The 24,419-nt window shown below is 33.8% G+C and overlaps 1 protein-coding gene across 1 annotated transcript in view; it reads left to right on the forward strand.

The window, feature by feature from the left end:
- LOC142354523 (carbonic anhydrase-related protein 10-like) overlaps positions 1-24,419 on the forward strand; it is a 77,366-nt gene that overhangs the window by 18,256 nt on the left and 34,691 nt on the right. Inside the window, exon 4 of the mRNA XM_075406846.1 lies at positions 23,765-23,956. Coding sequence (XP_075262961.1) covers positions 23,765-23,956 — 192 coding nt within the window. The remainder of the gene's footprint in view (positions 1-23,764; positions 23,957-24,419) is intronic.

The raw sequence follows: 24,419 nt of genomic DNA on the forward strand, positions 1-24,419 counted from the left end.
TTTTGTTGTTTTCCAGACCCTCCGAACCACATACGATTACTAGTAAAACTATTGGTTTGTAAACAATATAAAATTAGTGCGATTTTGCAATTCTTGATGTGTAACGATTTACAAATGATATTTTGCAAGAAATTAATAAAAACATACAATTTAAAGATAGACAAATGACTATTGTGAAAAATAGATTTTTTAACCAAGCCTACAGCAATTTAGATAACTTAACCAACTGCAATTAGCGTCAACTGATCAAACGAAAAAAAAACTTAAACACCTGATTAGAGATTCCACAACCAAATTAGCTGTCAAAATCTATCAATCACTATAATAGCAAAATATTTTGCCATTCTGTAAATCCTAAGACCAAATCAAGACTATTCTACCTTTGTTTTGCAAGAACTGATCTCTTTATTTGGGACTAAATGGTTATTCTGCAAGCTCCTGCAAACCTCATGCAGAAAATTGTTTTTGCAGGAGATTTTGCAAGTCAAATGGCTATCTTGCACGATTCTTTAAAGTCGAAATATTATTGTGAAAGATTGGGGCAATGTTTTGCACGATTATCTTTTGATTTCAACTAATTTGCTTGAGAAAATATCATACATTAGTTGATTAGGTGATGAAAACTATAATAATATATCGTTCATTTTTTTAGCAGTTATGAACTAGACGAGTGTACTACAAAAATTTGCGTCGGTCATTAAATTATCTAATGATAGGCTACACAAATATTTGTCAGGAATTTTTGACACACTAATATGTAGAGAGTCAAAAATTAAAGGGATGGGGCTTTCGATTTTTGAGATCATTTTCCTTTAAGGTTTTTAATTGTTTTTTTTTCGGGGTCGATTAAATTAAGTGGAACTCGTATCAAAAATGTTGAAATCACTCATTTGCTCAATTTATAAAAATAGATTTTCCTGTTCAGTTATTATGTCAATAAAGCAGTTCTACATTTCGTTTTGCTAGGTCTCATTGAACGTAATCAACTGAAATAGTTTGGATAAAGAGATAATTGACATTCAATATATAAATATAGAATAGCCTCACTGGAAAAACTAGTTCAATGGAGATAAAATCTAAATTCGTGATAGAGTTTCCGCTCTCAAATTTTGATTTGAAAAAATCCTAATTATATAAGTATTTTTATAAATAAGGTTCTTCTTGAGGGTTCGATTGGTTATGTAGAAGATTAAAATATCTGTCTTAACATTTATTGTTTCAAGCTAAAATTCAAAATTAGATCTTAATCATTTGGAATGAAAAACTTCCCAAGTCAAAATCGGACAATTATCTAGAGATTACTCATCTCTAGATATTAAACTTTCCGCTTAGGCCGGAGAGAAAGAATGATTGAAGGGAAAATGTTTTGATGCCAGTTTTTTTTTTACTTTTCGCTATGTTCTGATTTTGGCAAGAGAGATTTTCTGCTATAAAGCGACTTTTAAAAGGATTGGACGGCTAACAAAAGTGACCATATAAGATTATCGCCATATACACAATTAATTAATCAGGAATGTTGTTTCACCGCTACGCAGAATGTAAGATCGACTTTTGTGAATGGCTTTAAGCTTAAAACTGTTTTTTTAATCAAAATTTTAAGACGGTTATCTTACAAGATTCTTGTAAGACAAGCGCCCGGATCTTGGAAGATGAGCGTTATTTGCAAGAGTCTTGCATAATTTTGTAAGATAAACGATTTTTGCCAGATTCCTACAAGATAACCGTTGGAGTTCGTTTGGCGGTTCAGTACATTACAATTGTCGACCCGAACCAATTTTTTGAGGAAATTTGCCTTCTTTTATAAGTGACTACTTTTGTATCTTATCACATTGTGAAATTGGATTGAGCTTATTTTATATTTAATCTTTTTATTGACCTATAAGTCGCAACCACTTTCTTTGAAAGTAGCTCAATTACGGTTCGTGAAGATGCTTGTAATGCCAGAACTTTGTTTGTGATTTACTTTTGAGTCACAGTACAGACACTCAATTTTATTCTGTTTTTTTTTTTCAAATCGATTTTTCAAGTGTTTTGCGGAAGTCCTCCAGCTGAAAAACTTTAATTTCACGCGGTTATTTTTAATTGATTTAAGTATAGACCGGAAACGTTTATTTTCTTAAAAGTCTACACTGCTTGTTGGGCAATAGAAAAAATTTTAGAGCCATTGACTGGGCAAAACCCTGAGAGGGATGGAAAAAAGGGTTGTTAGCGGGTTTAGGAGTTAAGTGTAAGTGTGGGGTGGTTATAAACTGGGGGCAAATGTTATTAACATTCCCGTATTTGATCAAGCTGTGAGCGAGTGATTAAGTGCCTGTTTGTTCTCGCCAACCCTTTGTGCCTCCCCGCTTGAACATCCCCCCAAAACAAAAGGCCCCCCGGGGTGAACCCAAACAACAGACAACGCTCAACGTTACTCTTTAATGCAACCCAAAGGCTAGGAGGGTACATATACTTTGCGAGTGTTATTTCAAATTCAAGATAGCCGTGGCTAGATGACTCGTTAAAAATAGCTGCAAGCTATCACCAGCCCCCCCCCCCCCCCCCACCGCCCGCTCCCCTCCAACCCCCCTGAACTGCCGCTCTTCCATTTTCAATAAAATTGTCTCAATTACGGAGGGTTTTTTGTCGAGTAATTTGCTTTTAAATCTGTGGGCTATATATTGAATATCTTCTTTTTCCACCCCAAATTTTATGAGCGTTTTCCACCAACACGGAAAAATGTGAATGCGAGGTTATATATGTGCTGATACGGGTATATGGGTTTAAATGTTTTTGGTTGATTAGCCCTGAAATAGATAACAAAAAACCAATTTATTATGTCTTGTAGCATTTTGGATAGACAGATCGACATTTTTCGCAGACAAGATAAAGTGAATTTGAATAATCAGAAATAGATACACCCGACTGTTTTGAGAAGAATAGGAACTTAGCATGTGTTAATTTGTCAAATTGAACCAACGTCAGCAAAATAAAATGCCAATCAAGCCAATCAATCTTTCGCAACCCCAACTTTCAAAACTAAGTATCAATTTTCACTACCTCAGGGTTTCTTCTGCGAACTGCCTGTCTAGTGTCGTGATCAAACTTTGGTTGGGTTTTATTTTGAAGACAAAGAAAACGTAATACTTTCTTAAAAAACATTCAGACCCAAAAATGATCGAATTGCGAAAAAAAAAAACAAAAAAGTCAACTTGAATCAAAATGTCGACAACGCAGAAATTAAACCTTATAAAAACTCTAAATAAAATGCTCAAATTGGAAATTATGATTCTTTAGAAACCGAAAAAAGACCAGCGACAATTCACAATGAATCCTATTTTCTATTTGTTGATTAAAAAATTAACTTGAAATTTAATCTTGAAATTTACTTAACATGGCGTTATTAAACTACAACTCAACATTTGTCCGTAAAACAACGGCAAAAACTGCAATATACGAAACTATAGAAAAATTCAGTTTCAAAAATATACAGATATCTGAAAATTTCAGGCTTAAAAACTAAACATTTGAGCCATCCAGACATTTTGTTTTGTCTGATTATTTCCTCGATATTATTTGTACTTTTTTAAAATTTGGCACATCTATGGATGAAAGGGTTGTCTGGCTGGCTAACTGCTGAAAATCACAACAGATCAATCATTCGCAAATCCTACGTCCGTTCCAAAGAAGAGAACTTTTTCAGAAAACTGTCAAATTATCCTTTTGATAATTTTTGAGATCAATGATAATAGTTTACTTCCATGTTATACATACATACATATATATATATATATATATATATATATATATATATATATGAAAATGTTACACAAACTGATTGCATTTTAGTTTTGTAGTACCATCTTGAATGATTTTTCAGTTTTCTTATCTATTAACAACAAAATGTGAATTGTTTTTACTGGAATGAGATCTCAATACATACGTCTGTTTTTCATTGTAATGATAAATTTTCGTTATCTTTTTTCATAGGACATTTTTCAGAAAACAGAGCAAAGCTGGACACAATTTCGTCTGCATGAAGTGACTTCAAATTTTTAAGACACCCTTCTTCACTTTTCTTCCTTTCACTAAAAAAAGATAACCGAGTTCCATTACAAGCTTTCGGAGCGTTGGTTATTCAAAAGTTCAGAAACGCTGCAAATTTTTGGAGAAAAAATAACTGTAGAAAAAATGTTGAACTTGTGGATGGAATATTAGAATGTAACTGTGCCTTCACAGCGGTGGATATTTACGAGGAATCAAATGATTAATTGCTATTTAATTTCTTAGTTTATAAATTCTGTAATAGAAGTCCTTTACTTTCCTTGAAGGAAAAATATATAAATTTTTTCAACATGACTCATAGGTTTATTTTAGAAAAATTGTGCAGATTGCTTATAGATTTCTGACGCGAATCCTTAGCAAAGTTTTTTTTATATTGATTGAATAACAGAAAGACTCCAATTTTTCCCTTGGAGGCATTCTTTGAATTATGGTTTTGAGTTATGGTTTTTAGGTATCCTGGATGGGTTTTTTGAGAACATATAGTCAGAGACAATCTTAACGCCAGGAAATTAATAATTCAGTTATTTTTGAGGTTTCTGAAAATACTTTTCTTCAGTTCTCCTCTCTCCACTGGAAAACGGCGTCAAATGAATTTTTGTGCTGGCATTTAGATCGTTTGTGCATCAATTTACAAATTTTCAATAGTTGCTAATCCTTAGAAGAGTCAACAAATATAGAATAGTAATAGATAGTGCAAGCGAACTTTTTCGAAGTAATTGTGCAGGCTCATCGTTGGGCAATTTAATTAGAGAAAGGAGTGAATAATTACATTCCATTTTTTTAGTGTAAGATTGATGTTATAAAAATCCTTAATTTTTACGGAGAGGAAAAAAATCCAATAGCATTGTTTGTTCAAAATTACTATTAAATTTGAATAGCTTTTTGCTATGCGATCAATATTAATCATAGCCAGCGCAAAAAGTACTTATGATATTAAAAATTTTAAGGTTTTTGAAATGAAGGAGAAGTTACTTAGTTAATTTTTAGTGAAAAAGGAAACAAGAAAATCTTCTGAAAACGGATGATGCGCTTCAATCTTTAATATAACTTTTTGTCATTTTTTGTCGTGTAGAGGGAATTTTTTGGAGAAAACTTTCTGGAGATTTTGAGCACGTATTGCTGAAATATTGTCGATTCACCACCTTTGTCGGGAATTTTTTGGCGAGTTTGGCATTTTCAGCAGTTTATTTGATATTCAGTAATCTGTCAGTTTGGCTGCTAAAAATTGTTCGACAAAACGCTATAGCAATCAGTGCCGATGTTTGAAGATGGATAGTGCCAATTTCAATCTGATGAAATCTCAATTTTAGAGCAGAATTTTTACCGTAATTGAACCTTTTTGTTTTTGCATCAGAACAATTACAATATAGACGAATTCTTGCAACCGTTTATGAAAATTGCTACAAAAATTAATATTTTGTCAATGTTAATTATTAGGATAAGCCACCTTTTGGTTAGGGGCAAAGTTAGCTTAAACAAAATGGAAACAATTTTTACGCTGGAAATCAATTTTGGTTCAGACTCAATTTTTGCTTTGATGTATTTTGGAAGCATTCTGTGACGCCATTTTGAATTAACCGCTTATTTGTCTGTCTTTGTTTTTATTTATGCGTAAACAGTTTCGTTTGTATGTTTGTCTGCAAAGCATGTGAATTGAAATAGTGGAAAAATTTTGAAGGAAAATATCGAATCGAGTGCCTTGTTCATTTTAGGAGGCTATTGATAAATCCTTATAGAAAGATTTCGGTGATTTTAAATTCGTTTTTTTTTTCAGTTCGTAAAAAATAAAAGGTTTCATTCATAAAACGCAGTAATTTTCACAACTTTTCTCTCAAGTTAGGCACCATAAAAACTATAAACCAATCGGTCTTTTTCAATTTGCTCTGAAAAGTTCTGCTAGATTTTTATAAACTTTATAGAAACTATGTTAGAAAATCTCTTCTTGATTAAAAAAAATAGAATCGGTTAAAAAGCGTATTCTCTAATTGAGCAAACAATGTTATTTGTTTTACCAAAAAAAAAACAATTTTGTTAAATTCAATTCAACAATAATAACAGACGTTTTTGGGATAAGGTTTCACTGCTAGAGGGAAATTTTGGTTCTTTCCATGCCTGATTCAACCCCTACAAAAAAAAAACTGACAGTTATGTATTAGGTTGCGTACATCCCGAACTCAACAATAAATGAAATTCTAATTGTTCACTCTGGCCCGCCCAAATGGGTCTTTATCCTTCTTACAGTACCCCCCAAAAGGTCTTAAACCATGCACTCAAGGGAAGCTAACTATAATAAAACTGGTTATAAACGGGAAATAGTTTTTTAATTATAACTTGTTTGTTGTACTGATTTAGCTACTTGGTTGTTTAAAGATTGATCGATGTTTTCGATGTGTTCTTAGATATTAATGACATTTTTTGTGGTAAAACGGCTATCAGAGGAATATGAAAGCTGCAAATTTTGCTGTTCTATCAATCTAAAATTATTTAAAATTGTTACATGCGCTTTAATGTACTAAAAAGTTGATTGATAGATTCATCCCTGGTTATGCAAGAATTCATAACTCGCAAGAATCTTGCAAGATTTTGAATTCAATTGGAAGGGTATTTAATTTTTTCTCCCAGACTAGCACTTCAGTTTCGAAAGTTATATGGATATGAAAAACTTAACCAAAACTTACTTCCAATGCCAATTAACGAGCAAAAAATATTTCTAAATTACAATTATGAATTAGTTCATTAAACTCATTTATAGTGTATTTCCGCAATAAAAAATTTCGACAAAAATGATACTGCAAATTTTGGCTTTAGAGGTTTCTTAATTTGAAGTAATTTTAATTGTTAAATTTCTGTTTCGAAAAAATATATAGCATCGTCTTCCAAGTGAATTCAAAATCTTGCAAGATTCTTGCAAGTTATCAATTCATGCTTTACTAGGGATGCAACCAAAAAGTGTATGGATGGTGAAAGGGGCCAAATTGGGTAAATTATGTACTCTATCAGCTGTCTTTAAAAATTAACCTTGGAAAAAAATTGCAGTTTAAAAGTTTCGAAGTGTTGCTCGTTGCTTCAACAACAGATATAATTGTCATCGTTTTTTTAGATCAAAAATTTTTCAAACATGTCTAAAGGCGCTGAAAACGCACAACCGACATAATATTCTTTCAACATTCTGAAAAAAAAAACAAAGTTTTTTGGCAAGGTAAGGCAGCCATTCTTCTCTACATCAAGGCAAAATAACCATGCAACGCAAAAAAAACAACAAAACTTCGCCAACAAACAGGTCCTTTGTCTCCGCCGATTTGCGGCTAAGATCTGTTTTTGACAAATAAGAATATTAGGCCTAAAAAGAACGAGATCGATTTATTTACAAGAAGGCTCAGCGGAAAAAAATGTTAATTGACCGTTTTTGTTGTTTTGCACACATTTTACTTTAAAGTTACAGAGAGGAGACAGTAATTGGAATTGCAATAGAAGAACAAAAACAGTTTTCAAATGTTAACGTTAGCATGTCTCTATGATGGTTTCACTAATGCAAAATTGAGCCATAGTCGGATTCGTTAAAACAAAAATAACACTTTTTCCACACTATTTTGCAATACTTGTGGATTTTGTGTGATATATCGAGAAGTAGCGAACTTAGCAACTTAATTTAAAACTTCTATATATAAAGAAAACTTTCTTACCTGATGTTTGGTGAAGTGAATTTGAATAATGGCTTCTAATTTGAACCGAATCGTCGAATCAAATTTGTTCATACCACAAGTTTATCAATGTACATAAACCATAAATTTGTGAGATAGATTCCACCTTCCCACCACCAAACACGATCAGTAACCAACTCTCCGACCCTCCCAGTAGATAGCAATGACATGTTTTCAGATAGGGAGAACAATGTGTTAAGTGCAAAAAACTGCACTAGTACTTGCCATATACGGCAAGGGGAAAAACTTGTTCACAACTAAGGTGTAAATTAACACATATCAGTTTATCTATATCTAGACGGATCTGTAAATTTTCATTCTGATACGGATCATAAATACCTGTGAAATTTTGTACATTTAGGCCGTTTTGAATTCAATTATTAAAACAATAAAATTCTTGTTTTTCGTGCTCGAGACCACGACACTTTGTTCCTCAGAATGAAAGTTTGTGAATTTCAAAATTATTCTTTTTTGTAAGTCGCAATAAGATGTAATTTTTCACTTAAAAATGAATTGCGCTTTTTCAAAATTATTCGATTGTGGACCTACAGGTAACAAATCTCTTTCTTAGCATATGCGGCCAGGACGCACTTCATAAACTTAGGAGCCTTATGAGCCTCATAAATTTGTTAGACACTCCTTTTAAAGAGATCAGACTAGCTATTCAAAACTATATTTCACCTAAGGAGAGAGTAGTAACGGCCGAAAGGGCTAAATTTCTGTCCGTTGTCCAAGTCGTTGGAGAATCTGACGACGATTTTCTGGTGCACCTCAGAGAAGAAGCACGTTATTGTGATTTCGAAAAACTTAAAAGAGTAACCAACCCTGAGGAAGAGTTGGTGAAAATAAAATTTATCTCAAGTTTGAGAGAACCTGAGGCCAAATTAAGACTATTAGACGGCATTAAAACTAAGCCAACGATGGCTCTGTCCGAAATGAGAGAAAGCTTACAGTTCAGAAGTCAAGCAATTGCTTTTGCGAGTTCCTCAACAGGTAATAGACCATTTGTAATAAAAGAAGAAGTGGTATACAACTTCAAAAAGAGCTTCAGAAAACCTAGTGAAAAGTTCACTGGTTATAAAGGCAATGGTGACTTGTGTAATAGATGTGGAGGTAAGCCACACAGCAGCAAGCCGTGTCCGGCCTTGAACAAGAAATGTAGCACCTGTGAAAAGGTGGGGCCCTTTTCAAAAATGTGCAGATGTAAAACCCAGCCTAAGTCAGGTAAGTCTGACCAGCACAACAGCTTCTCCGAGGAAGAGGGTAAATTGCCTGGTCAAACATCATCCCAAATGGAGATGGGAATGTACTATACACGGGAAAACGTGTTTAACATGTCGGTGACATGGGAGTACATTACAGTAAAAGACCATAAAACAAAAATGCAAGTTGATACAGGTGCTGATAGCACCGTGATATCATCATTAATCTGGACAGAGCTTGGTAAACCTCAGTTAAATGGGAAAATTAGACGTCTTGAGGCTTATGATGGTCATCAACTGACGCTTCTGGGATCACTAACATGTGATGTTGAGTGGAACGGAAGCAAGTATATGCAACAACAACTAGCAGTTGTGCAATCCGACAAAAAATTTGGGCTACTTGGGAGGGACATACTACCCCAAGAAGGCATCAATGCAGTGAGTGACGAAAGACTACCTGCAGTCAAAGGATACAAAGCGCATGTGAAACTCATACCGGGATCACAACTAATGTTTTGCAAAGCCAGAAAGATACCTCTACCTCTCCAAGACAGGGTCAAAGAGAACCTTGAGACAATGATACGACAAGGCATCCTGGAGCCAGTACCACCTGGTGGGGTCACAAATGCATCACCATTAGTGTGGCAGTGGAAGAAAAATGGAGCTCTGAGACTATGCGTGGACCTCAAAGTTCACATCAATGGCAAAGTTATGGACGAGGACTATCCGATACCGGACATGGAGACCATTTTCCATAATCTCCAAGGGGCCTCTTACTATGGAAAAACTGACTTATCAGATGCATATTATCAAATTGAGCTGGACGAGGATGCAAAAGAAATATGCACAATCAAGACATCGCAAGGACTGTTCAAGATGTGCAGGCTTCCTCAGGTTCTAAAGAACTCTTCATCAATCTTCCAGAATTGCATTGAGTCAACTCTCAAAGGAATCAAGGGTGTGGTCATATTCCAACACGACGTTCTGCTATATGGAACAACAAAGGATCAATACGAGAAACGAATGTTTGCAGTCATGAGTCGGCTACGTGAAAAAAATTTCACCATCAATGAGAGGAAATCCAACTCCAAACCACTTTCAAGCGTAAGTTTTCTTGGTTACTCTGTTTCCAAAAAGGAATAGCACCCGATCCTAAACATGTTGAGAAAATCAAAAATGTCAAAACCACCATCAAATATGAAACAACTCGAAACAACTCCTTTGTCGGCTTAGCAAATTTTTATGGTCGAATGATACCGGATTTTGCAACCAAAATTCTACCCTTAAACGAAATTCGAAAAGAAGAATTCAGATGGGACAAACAAGAGCAAAATGCTTTTGAAAACATCAAAAACGAGTTATGTGCTAACCCTCTTGTACAGCCTTACAGCTTGACGAAGGAAGGAACCGTGACAACAGACGCCTCAGAGAAAGCTATAGGCGGGGTACTCTTATAAGAAGGACATCCTGTGATCTACGTATCGAGGATGTTGTCACAAGCCGAACAAAATTACTCCAATATTGAGCGAGAGGCACTTGCAATCGTCTTTGTGGTCACAAGATTGAAACAATTCCTACTCGGAAGAAGGTTCACTCTACAGACTGACCACAAACCTCTCAAAAATCTCTTCGTCCCAGACGAAGAAATTCCGAAAACAGCATCAGCAAGAATTACAAGATGGGCGATAGCGCTGATGGGATTTGACTTCGAATTGAAGTATACACCCGGAGAACAGATCCCCCAAGCTGATGCTCTGAGCAGACTAGACTTCGATGATGACGATGACAATGATCGAGTCTGCTTTGCTCTTGACAATATCTACTTCGTGCAATCCGACCTGGTGAACCAGTCAGACATCAAAACTGAGCTGGAATCGAATCGACTCTTTCAAGATGTCATCAAACGAATAAAAAGCGGCATCTGGAAACAGTGCTCAGATGCAGAGAAAGGATTTGAACAACAGAAAGACGCCTTGACCATTCACAATGGAATTATCTTTCGAGGAGTTGTGCCTTTCATTCCACCCAAACTAAGAACCATGGTGATAACCAAAGCTCATGAGACTCACCCAGGCAAAAATGCAACTGAAACAGCAGTTCGAATGATGGCTTGGTGGCCCGGTATCAGTCAAGATGTTCTTCGATTTGTTAATAAATGTAAGGAATGCCAAGAAAACAGGCCTAGCCTGGGGAAAACAGTATCTATTTGGCCGGAAACTGAAGTTTGGGAAAGACTCCACATGGACTGGGGCTACGTTAAGGATCAAGGTAATATCTTAGTGATAATAGACGCGGGATCAGGTTGAATAGAAGCCTTTCCTGCGGGAAATAGAACCTCACAAACAGTGAAGGTGTACTTGAGTCAAATCTTTGCAAGATTTGGGATACCAAAATCATTAGTATCAGACAATGGTCCTGAGTTTGTGAGCAGTGACCTAAAGCAATGGTGTGAATCACTTGGGATTAAAAAGATGGAATCTCCCATCTACCATCCAAGAGCAAATGGGATTGCTGAACGAGCGGTCTAAACAGTGAACCGGGCTATTCAAGCCTAGAGTCCAAATCTGAATGTGTCATTTGGCGCTTTCTTACAGCGGGCTTTGATGACACATCGGAACACTTCCTAGACGCTGGGCAAAACTCCTGTAGAACTGCTTTTGGGACGCAAGATAAGACTTCCAGCAATCACTGATTTTGATCTGTGTGAACGAGTCCTCTTCAAACCGACGAACAGTTCACCAAGCTACTTTCAGTAGCCGTAAAAAAATGAACACTTCGTTCATCCAGCCGGAGAATTCAAACAAGACAGTTCTTGTTAGTGACAACCAAATTGTACGGTTGGAACCTGACGACATCAAGACTGAATCTACTGACTCACAGTCTGAGAGCAGTAGGGACGACATAGACGTGGCATCACCCAACTTTACTGAAGAAACCTCAGTATTTGAAGGGGAACAACCTTCGGTGGCCACGAGAACTTCAAGCAGAAATAAAAAACAACCACAAAGATTTGGAGAAGCTATTTCTACATTTTGCTTTAAAAAGGAGGTAGGATGTGATATATCGAGAAGTAGCGAACTTAGCAACTCAAGTTAAAACTTCGATATATAAAGAAAACTTTCTTACCTGATGTTTGGTGAAGTGAATTTGAATAATGGCTTCTAATTTGAACCGAATCGTCGAATCAAATTTGTTCATACCACAAGTTTATCAATGTACATAAACCATAAATTTGTGAGATAGATTCCACCTTCCCACCACCAAACACGATCAGTAACCAACTCTCCGACCCTCCCAGTAGATAGCAATGACATGTTTTCAGATAGGGAGAACAATGTGTTAAGTGCAAAAAACTGCACTAGTACTTGCCATATACGGCAAGGGGAAAAACTTGTTCACAACTAAGGTGTAAATTAACACATATCAGTTTATCTATATCTAGACGGATCTGTAAATTTTCATTCTGATACGGATCATAAATACCTGTGAAATTTTGTACATTTAGGCCGTTTTGAATTCAATTATTAAAACAATAAAATTCTTGTTTTTCGTGCTCGAGACCACGACACTTTGTTCCTCAGAATGAAAGTTTGTGAATTTCAAAATTATTCTTTTTTGTAAGTCGCAATAAGATGTAATTTTTCACTTAAAAATGAATTGCGCTTTTTCAAAATTATTCGATTGTGGACCTACAGGTAACAAATCTCTTTCTTAGCATATGCGGCAAGGACGCACTTCATAAACTTAGGAGCCTTATGAGCCTCATAAATTTATTAGACACTCCTTTTAAAGAGATCAGACTAGCTATTCAAAACTATATTTCACCTAAGGAGAGAGTAGTAACGGCCGAAAGGGCTAAATTTCTGTCCGTTGTCCAAGTCGTTGGAGAATCTGACGACGATTTTCTGGTGCACCTCAGAGAAGAAGCACGTTATTGTGATTTCGAAAAACTTAAAACAGTAACCAACCCTGAGGAAGAGTTGGTGAAAATAAAATTTATCTCAAGTTTGAGAGAACCTGAGGCCAAATTAAGACTATTAGACGGCATTAAAACTAAGCCAACGATGGCTCTGTCCAAAATGAGAGAAAGCTTACAGTTCAAAAGTCAAGCAATGGCTTTTGCGAGTTCCTCAACAGGTAATAGACCATTTGTAATAAAAGAAGAAGTGGTATACAACTTCAAAAAGAGCTTCAGAAAACCTAGTGAAAAGTTCACTGGTTATAAAGGCAATGGTGACTTGTGTAATAGATGTGGAGGTAAGCCACACAGCAGCAAGCCGTGTCCGGCCTTGAACAAGAAATGTAGCACCTGTGAAAAGGTGGGGCCCTTTTCAAAAATGTGCAGATGTAAAACCCAGCCTAAGTCAATGTAAGTCTGACCAGCACAACAGCTTCTCCGAGGAAGAGGGTAAATTGCCTGGTCAAACATCATCCCAAATGGAGATGGGAATGTACTATACACGGGAAAACCTTCGCGTAATTTTTAAAGCCAAATTTTTTGGAAAAAAATAATAATAATCATTAGCTACCTGCAAAATAATTTTAAAAGGTGAAATATTCAAATCAAATTGGAACTCTGACCATATTTATTTTGATTTTGAGGAATAGACTTTTAGTTCAGCAAATTCTGTACGTTTCAACCTATTTTTGCTTCAGAAATTATATAAGTTTTACTGAAAAATTTTCAATCCTGAAAACATTTAAATGCAATTTTTAAAATCCTTTTGCAACTGTTTTTACATAAAAACCTGCAATCACGTTCGTATAATTGGAAAAATTCTATCGCAGAAAATGTGCGCAATATCAATGCACATCATTACTCAAAATATTTAAACTCAATGAATTGCAGACAGAAGCGCACTAAGCTAATCCGGCTTTGTCTTTAACAACTGAAAAGTTTAAAATTAACCTTTCAAAAAAATGTGAACAACGTTTCCTAGCGTATTTATACCTAGGTATGCAATAATAATAAACTTGTTTTCGAGATGAGCAATTACTTTGATTGCATACTGGATCGATTACACAAAAATAGAACATCTAGGAAATTGAAAATTCGGAAAACCTGTCAAGTAATTCCTTAAGGCCACTCGTTTTGTGCTGGTTCTGAATTGTTATGATTTCAAAAAATAAAATGCTCTATAATGCTCGTCAAGCGTCATGAAAAAATTTCAACTGACTTTGGAAATTTTCAAAATATCAATGATTTTGTTATGATCATTGAAAAAATAATACGTTTTTTTATGTTCATGATAGTTTCATTAAAAAAAACTGATTCTGCGTTTGGTCTGATCATAATGCAAGGTATCTCATTTCCAAAATTTTTCAAATTTTGATTTCATTATGATTCTTGAAAAAAACTACGTTTATTATGATCAGAAATGTTTCGATGAAAAAACCGATTCTGCGTTTGGTCTGAACATAATGCAAGGTAACCTTTGGGAAACTATGATTCAGTACTGATTTAACGTTTTACTACTGGAATATGATGAATCACTTAAAAATGAATTGCGCTTTTTTACACACTGTATATTGGAACACGTTACCAAATTGCCCCAAATTGAGGAGTTTTAAATACTTTTGGTAGTTTTTCAAGCTCTATTTCATCTATTTACACTGCTAGCCAAGTTAATTAAATCTGAAATTAGCATTGTGGACTGGTTTTAGATAAGTATGTCGACAGAACATAAACATATAACTTAAAACTCCTTTCTTCGTTGTAATATTGATGCTGGGGAAAGCTGTTAACCATTTAGAAATTTTGTTGAAAATTCTTTGCCAACAACAGCGCTCATCGCATGCCAATGCCATTTTCTTTTTTCTACGTCGGTTGCAAAATTGAATTGATGATGAAAGAATTTTCAAATTTTTCTTTTTTGCACGAAATTTTTGTACTAAAAGTGGGAGACATTCACTGAATCTTTTAACAAATCGTAAACAAATCAATTTTGCGTGGAGTAGAAAGAGCAATAAAAGTGATTACCAAGCTCTTCTAATTTAACTGTTTGATTTCATCCTAGACTCGTTTGTTCATTCAATTAACTAAGCACAAACATGGACTGTACTGAAAATTTCCCATCTTATTATCGTTCTGCCTTTGTCTACACAGGAGAAAATTTAACGTGAAAATAGTAAGTTATTGAAATTTACAAAACTTTTTTGAAACGGAAGATGTTTCTAGATTCTAACTCCACCAAACTTTTTTTGTCTTTTTTCTGGGCTTCTATTCTATCCCTCTAAATAGTTTAATTTTACGCCATGTAATTTTTTTATCTCATATTTGCCTAAAAACCTTCGCGTAATTTTTAAAGCCTAATTTTTTGGAAAAAAAATAATAAAAATCCTTAGCTACCGGCAAAATAATTTTAAAAGGTGAAATATTCAAATTAAATTGGCACTCTGACCATATTTATTTTGATTTTGAGGAATAATTTTAGTTCAGCGAATTCTGTACGTTTTAACCTATTTTTGCTTCAGAAATTATATAAGTTTTACAGAATAATTTTCAATCCTGAAAACATTTAAATGCAATTTTGAAAATCGTTTTGCAACTGTTTTTACGTAAAAACCTGCAATCACGTTCGTATAATTGGAAAAATTCTATCGCAGAAAATGTGCGCAATATCAATGCACATCATTACCCAAAATATTTAAACTCAATAAATTGCAGACAGAAGCGCACTCTAAACTAATCCGGCTTTGTCTTTAACAACTGAAAAGTTCAAAAATTAACATTTCAAAAAAATGTGAACAACGTTTCCTAGCGTATTTATACCTAGGTATGCAATAATAATAGACTTGTTTTCGAGATGAGCAATTACTTTGATTGCATACTGGATCGATTACACAAAAATAGAACATCTGGGAAATTGAAAATTCGGAAAACCTGTCAATTAATTCCTTAAGGCCACTCGTTTTGTGCTGGTTCTGAATTGTTGTGATTTCAAAAAATAAAACGCTCTATAATGCTCGTCAAGCGTCATGAAAAAATTTCAACTGATTTTGGAAATTTTCAAAATATCAATGATTTTGTTACGATCATTGAAAAAATAATACGTTTTTTTATGTTCATGATAGTTTCATTAAAAAAAACTGATTCTGCGTTTGGTCTGATCATAATGCAAGGTATCTCATTTCCAAAATTTTTCAAATTTTGATTTCATTATGATTCTTGAAAAAAACTACGTTTATTATGATCAGAAATGTTTCGATGAAAAAACCGATTCTGCGTTTGGTCTGAACATAATGCAAGGTAACCTTTGGGAAACTATGATTCAGTACTGATTTAACGTTTTACTACTGGAATATGATGAATCACTTAAAAATGAATTGCGCTTTTTTACACACTGTATATTGGAACACGTTGCCAAATTGCCAAATTGAGGAGTTTTAAGTACTTTTGGTGGATTTTCAAGCTCTATTTCATCTATTTACACTGCTAGCCAATTAATTAAATCTGAAATTAGCTTTGTGGACTGGTTTTAGATAAGTATGTCGACAGAACATAAACATATAATTTAAAACTCCTTTCTTCGTTATAATATTGATGCTGGGGAAAGCTGTTAACCATTTAGAAATTTTGTTGAAAATTCTTTGCCAACAACAGCGCTCATCGCATGCCAATGCCATTTTCTTTCTTCTACATAGGTTGCAACATTGAATTGATGATAAAAGAATTTTCAAATTTTTCTTTTTGCACGAAATTTTTGTACTAAAAGTGGCAGACGTTCACTGAATCTTTTAACAAATCGTAAACAAATCATTTTTGCGTGGAATAGAAAGAGCAATAAAAGTGATTACCATGCTCTTCTAATTTAACTGTTTGATTTCATCCTAGACTCGTTTGTTCTTTTAATTAACTAAGCACAAACATGGACTGTACTGAAAATTTCCCATCTTATTATCGTTCTGCCTTTGTCTACACAGGAGAAAATTTAACGTGAAAATAGTAAGTTATTGAAATTTACAAAACTTTTTTGAAACGGAAGATGTTTCTAGATTCTAACTCCACCAAACTTTTTTTGTCTTTTTTCTGGGCTTCTATTCTATCCCTCTAAATAGTTTAATTTTACGCCATGTAATTTTTTTATCTCATATTTGCCTAAAAACCTTCGCGTAATTTTTAAAGCCTAATTTTTTGGAAAAAAAATAATAAAAATCCTTAGCTACCGGCAAAATAATTTTAAAAGGTGAAATATTCAAATTAAATTGGCACTCTGACCATATTTATTTTGATTTTGAGGAATACTTTTTAGTTCAGCGAATTCTGTACGTTTTAACCTATTTTTGCTTCAGAAATTATATAAGTTTTACTGAATAATTTTCAATCCTGAAAACATTTGAATGCAATTTTGAAAATCGTTTTGCAACTGTTTTTACGTAAAAACCTGCAATCACGTTCGTATAATTGGAAAAATTCTATCGCAGAAAATGTGCGCAATATCAATGCACATCATTACCCAAAATATTTAACCTCAATAAATTGCAGACAGAAGCGCACTCTAAACTAATCCGGCTTTGTCTTTAACAACTGAAAAGTTCAAAAATTAACATTTCAAAAAAATGTGGACAACGTTTCCTAGCGTATTTATACCTAGGTATGCAATAATAATAGACTTGTTTTCGAGATGAGCAATTACTTTGATTGCATACTGGATCGATTACACAAAAATAGAACATCTGGGAAATTGAAAATTCGGAAAACCTGTCAAGTAATTCCTTAAGGCCACTCGTTTTGTGCTGGTTCTGAACTGTTGTGATTTCAAAAATTAAAACGCTCTATAATGCTCGTCAAGCGTCATGAAAAAATTTCAACTGATTTTGGAAATTTTCAAAATATCAATGATTTTGTTACGATCATTGAAAAAATAATACGTTTTTTTATGTTCATGATAGTTTCATTAAAAAAACTGATTCTGCGTTTGGTCTGATCATAATGCAAGGTATCTCATTTCCAAAATTTTTCAAATTTTGATTTTATTATGATTCTTGAAAAAAACTACGTTTATTATGATCAGAAATGTTTCGATGAAAAAACCGATTCTGCGTTTGGTCTGAACATAATTCAAGGTAACCTTTGGGAAACTATGATTCAGTACTGATTTAACGTTTTACTACTGGAATATGATGAATCACTTAAAAATGAATTGCGCTTTTTTACACAATGTATATTGGAACACGTTGCCAAATTGCCAAATTGAGGAGTTTTAAGTACTTTTGGTGGATTTTCAAGCTCTATTTCATCTATTTACACTGCTAGCCAAGTTAATTAAATCTGAAATTAGCATTGTGGACTGGTTTTAGATAAGCATGTCGACAAAACATAAACATAATTTGAAACTCCTTTCTTCGTTATAATATTGATGCTGGGGAAAGCTGTTAACCATTTAGAAATTTTGTTGAAAATTCTTTGCCAACAACAGCGTTCATCGCATGCCAATGCCATTTTCTTTTTTCTACGTAGGTTGCAACATTGAATTGATGATAAAAGAATTTTCAATTTTTTATTTTTGCACGAAATTTTTGTACTAAAAGTGGGAGACATTCACTGAATCTTTTAACAAATCGTAAACAAATCAATTTTGCGTGGAATAGAAAGAGCAATAAAAGTGATTACCAAGCTCTTCTAATTTAACTGTTTGATTTCATCCTAGACTCGTTTGTTCTTTCAATTAACTAAGCACAAACATGGACTGTACTGAAAATTTCCCATCTTATTATCGTTCTGCCTTTGTCTACACAGGAGAAAATTTAACGTGAAAATAGTAAGTTATTGAAATTTACAAAACTTTTTTGAAACGGAAGATGTTCCTAGATTCTAACTCCACCAAACTTTTTCTGTCTTTTTTCTGGGCTTCTATTCTATCCCTCTAAATAGTTTAATTTTACGCCATGTAAATTTTTTATCTCATATTTGCCTAAAAACCTTCGCATAATTTTTAAAGCCTAATTTTTTGGAAAAAAAATAATAAAAATCCTTAGCTACCGGCAAAATAATTTTAAAAGGTGAAATATTCAAATTAAATTGGCACTCTGACCATATTTATTTTGATTTTGAGGAATAATTTTAGTTCAGCGAATTCTGTACGTTTTAACCTATTTTTGCTTCAGAAATTATATAAGTTTTACAGAATAATTTTCAATCCTGAAAACATTTAAATGCAATTTTGAAAATCGTTTTGCAACTGTTTTTACGTAAAAACCTGCAATCACGTTCGTATAATTGGAAAAATTCTATCGCAGAAAATGTGCGCAATATCAATGCACATCATTACCCAAAATATTTAAACTCAATAAATTGCAGACAGAAGCGCACTCTAAACTAATCCGGCTTTGTCTTTAACAACTGAAAAGTTCAAAAATTAACATTTCAAAAAAATGTGAACAACGTTTCCTAGCGTATTTATACCTAGGTATGCAATAATAATAGACTTATTTTCGAGATGAGCAATTACTTTGATTGCATACTGGATCGATTACACAAAAATAGAACATCTGGGAAATTGAAAATTCGGAAAACCTGTCAAGTAATTCCTTAAGGCCACTCGTTTTGTGCTGGTTCTGAATTGTTGTGATTTCAAAAAATAAAACGCTCTATAATGCTCGTCAAGCGTCATGAAAAAATTTCAACTGATTTTGGAAATTTTCAAAATATCAATGATTTTGTTACGATCATTGAAAAAATAATACGTTTTTTTATGTTCATGATAGTTTTATTAAAAAAACTGATTCTGCGTTTGGTCTGATCATAATGCAAGGTATCTCATTTCCAAAATTTTTCAAATTTTGATTTTATTATGATTCTTGAAAAAAAACTACGTTTATTATGATCAGAAATGTTTCGATGAAAAAACCGATTCTGCGTTTGGTCTGAACATATTGCAAGGTAACCTTTGGGAAACTATGATTCAGTACCGATTTAACGTTTTACTACTGGAATATGATGAATCAGTACTGATTTACTATGGCACTCGGGTCCGGGTGAGTTCTTATCGGTTTCTGTTTCATATAGCATGCCTCTATGCATGAACAAATATACCCCGGGGCGAGATGTCAGCGCCGTTTCAGCGCATTTTTTTGTAAGAAATGCGCTGAAATTATGTAAGACATGCGCTGATTGCGCTGAATTGCGCTAAAATTTCGAGATGGCGCTGAAACTTTAAAATTTCAGCGCACCTTCAGCGCATTTCTTACATAATTTCAGTGCATTCTCAATAGCGCAGTGGATTAATTGATAGATGAGACACAATGATCGGGGTTCGAGCCTCGGAGAGAAAGAAAAGAGCTGAAATTTCAGCGGATTTCAGCGCATTTCTTACAAAGTTTCAGCACTTTTCAGCGCATTTCAGCGCTTTATTATGTAAAGTTTTTGCGCTGAATTTTTTGAAAATTGAGCGCATTTTTTACATAATTTTTGGAAATTTTCTCGAACCGGGTACCCTACTTATAGAGCGGTTCATAATGTTTAAACGACGACAAACTTCAAGAAACTCTGGGCATGCAAAATGAACATAAATAAGCCGACATCGGAATGTTTTTAATATGAATTTGAACCTTTAAAGAGATCGTTAGCGTTTCAACTTTATCGTACCCACTATAAATGAACCTCAAAGAATGATAAAATATTGTGATCATTTCAAATAAACAACAAAAATAAAGTGCAGAATAGTTTTTTAAAAAGTTGATTCTTCTTAAAGCGTCTGCGTTGAGCCCTGATATGCTGAAAAAGAGACCAAAAAATTCTTTCTGATGTTGGCCATATCTGAAAGCTGTTAATTGAAGGATGAGTTTTGCGCGTAAGAATTTTGAAGAGTGAGGGAGGCAAAATTGGGAATAACAGAAAAAGTCACTCACAACCCCTTCAAACTTTTGTCCCTTTTCCATTTCAATTCTCAACGAGCGAATCTCAAATTTAGGAAAGACTTTTTACCTCGTCAAAATGAAAGAAGAATTCTTTATACAAGTGGGAAGCAACAATTACAAGCGACATTTAAAGTCATCAATCACAAATTATCTGCTGTCACCTTATTACTGACAACCTATTACGTCTGCAGCTAGTTTTTGGTTATTTTGTAAGTTAGTTAACCAGTTTAGTCTTGCATTTGGTCAGGCCAGAGACACGTGAAATGATATGATTGATAGCAAAAGGATATAAATTTTTTCGTCTTTATTTTCAGCGCAGCTTAAAAAGAAAATTTTCTCTGATTTTGCTGCGGTTTTTTTAAATTATATTCTAAACTATTTTGAATGGTTTACACGCAGAAGATGAAAATTACTAGCGGTTGTTTCTAGCTTCCAAGAAGTAGGCAGCTATAGCATTTTCATTCGTTCCAACGTCGTTCCAAAATGATAACAAGTTTAAATGAAATCATCTTATATATATAATAGTTTTGTTCAAATTGCTAACCATAAATCGGACAATAATGAAGTATTCGTTTTGAAAAAGGAGAATGCTGAGAGAGGTGAACTAAACTGATTAAATTGAAAAGGAAATGAAGGAAATGAGAAGCAAGCATATATAAAAATATATATTTTTTAAAAATTAAAAATTTCACCTTCACACTGAGCTCAAAAGAGTTCAAAAACTGTCAATAAGAGAGTTGATAAAAAGCTAAATGAATTTCGTCTCTGATTCTGTTGTCAAAATCTGTAGAGGTAAATCTTTATTAAAAGGGAGTTATGAGATGGAAATCACATTGTCTAAACAAACCCCTAATCAAAACAACACAAACATCCTGCCAGATCCAACAAAGTTTTTCTTAATTTAAAAAAAAATTCACTGTTTATGTAGTCTGAGATTATATAGTCATGAAATATTGTTGCCCAAGCTTACAAGATATAAGTTGACTTGAAATATCCCCACAACACTGTCGTTAATACAAAAAAAATGTGGCCGGAATGGCGTTGATTTTATTAATTTTCTGTTTGACGGATTCCTTGCAGTTGGCTCTTCTGAGCTTCTTGGGACCTGCTTAATTTAAAATTAAGCAGTTTTTTGTCAAAATTTTAATTATAGTTTTGTATAAAGAACAGTCAAAATACGTTTTTTTGAAGGCAATTGTTGTATACTTGACATATTAGGCAGAACCGTGTATTAGAAATTTTTTTCAGGAAATCATTCAATTGTCCAATGTCTAATCTTAACATGTTCTTTACAATTGAACAGGCGAACCATATGCTGGGATAGTGTTTATCTAAATAAATCATTTTTTCCCTAAAAACCCTACATCAGTTTTTATCCTAAATGGTCTGGTTTTGCGACAAATTCACAAGGTTTAAATCGTCCTTATGAACTATGACCTGTTAGTTATAGCACAATTTGTTGAGTAATGTTAGTCATAGGTAAACACAAAAAAAGACAAAATAAATGTATTGAAACAATTGAAAATTAAATTTGAACTGAAAATATTATTTATATATATATATATATATATATATATATATATAAAGGCATTTCAAATAGTTTTTTTTTGGATGTGCACAGTTCTCTCCACAATTTTGTGGCTTAAAAAAGAATCCACTTTTAAGAATGGACAAGCTATTATGTGACAAACCTTTTCCAATAACAGAGTTTGTGAATTAATTGTGTGCAACAACTATATTTAGTGCGCTAGAAATAATCACCTTATGACCCTCTTTTAGGAAACCGCCAGTTTTTTAAACCTCTGTTTACTGTTTGATAAGGCTCAACTATTTCGCCTCATTTTCAAAAAAAGACTCATTAAAAATCTCAATTTTTTACATATTTTTGCTATCTCTCTCACAAAATTGATCACTCCTTAAAATTAAGTAGATTTTTCTGCAAGATACGCGAAAAACTTTTTTAGCTTTTTTTTGTTGACTTTTATGATGAATATTTTTGCGCACATAGACTTCTAGTACGCGGTCATTTTCAGAATTTTGTCTTCCATTGTAAGACCTCTTGTTGTGTGATCAAGCAACACTTTATACCACTTTTTTTACCACAATAAGAGATTTTTATATTAAAAAATAGTTTAATTTAAGAGCATCTGCTGTCACACTTTAACGTGGAGTTACATGAAAGTAACAATGACTGCTTAAAAAAGAAAAAAACTTTTGAATAAACGCGCAATCTTCAATCTTACACTTCCGATACTTTTTTGAATACTGATTTCATATTTTTGAATTAAAAATTTTTCGATTTTTTTTAAATTTTTATCATTGGGTTGTATTAATCAATAATAAAAATATTTTGAGTTTTCAGCTATTGATCATTAAGGTTACTGTAAATTGATGGTACTGGTATTTTTACCTTTTTTGTCAACCAAGGAGCAAAAACAACACATCTTGCGTAAAGCAATTTCTCAAAAAACACAAAAATTAGTAGAAATGGAAAAAAAGTTACCATTTTGTTTTTTTCCTTTTTGCGTGTCCAGTTGATGGAAAAAGATTTTTTTTACTTTTACACTCATCGTTAGAACTACACTGTTAAATCTTTTTTAAACTCTTGAATGTTATAACACTATCCGTCTGTCCTGCCTAATAGAAAATTAACATATGAAAAGTAACCTTAATATTTAGGTTCATAAATTCTCAGGAATTTTTACTACACTTTTTGACAGTAAATGAGAGCGAAAAACCCATTGTAACATTTTATTTTTGTTTGGTCTCGATTAACTTATGAAAAAAAAACAATTTTTTATATAAGTTCACGGTGACCTTGAAAACTCAGGCATTTTGATTTTTGCAAAACTTATATTTAGAGAGCTTAGAAAATAGAGATATTTTTCTAGCTCTGTTGCATTCTCTTAGTCTAGCCCCCACTAGTTAACTAGTCCATAAAAAAAGATTGATATTTAGGTCCACGGCGACCTTGAAAACACTGGTCAGGAGTTACAGTTCAGACTGGATTCCCAGCAGAGTGGAATCGTGTCATTGGACGGAGGTCCTCTCTCATACACCTACAGACTCTCCCATATCAAGTTGAGATACGGCGAAGATGACAGACATGGATCCGAACACTCAGTCAATGGGTTCCACTTCGCAGCCGAGGTTTGTAAGACTCCTCCGTGTCACCTTAGGTTTCCATACAAGCATCATATGAGTAGTGATGTGTCTTTCTGGGCAAACTACGGGGTGGGACACTTTGAAATTCTTTCTCCTTATTTCCCCTGCCATGCATGAAACTAATCTTAGGAAACAATTTTCCCTCCACTTGCGTGACTGGTTTGCCGCTTTGGGCTTGAAGCCATTTTAACTACCACCGCTTTTGCTTTGAAAGTGAATTCGTCATATGTCTGCGCCAGGGTACTTTAATCTTGTTTTGGTCTTGGCCCATTTCAACATTTTACCCACAGTTATACAGAACCTACACACCCAATACCAGAATACGAATTCCAAATGCCACCAAGGCGCAAACGTTGCTTGTTGGACTGCTTTCTGTGTCGCTCCAAATTTTTAAATTCTAAAGATCTTTTTACTCATTTTGAAGAAATACACCCCAACAATTTTAGAT

Source organism: Convolutriloba macropyga, chromosome 15 (assembly GCF_964194025.1).
Source record: "Convolutriloba macropyga chromosome 15, txConMacr16.3, whole genome shotgun sequence".
NCBI classification, from domain to species: Eukaryota; Metazoa; Xenacoelomorpha; order Acoela; family Convolutidae; genus Convolutriloba; species Convolutriloba macropyga.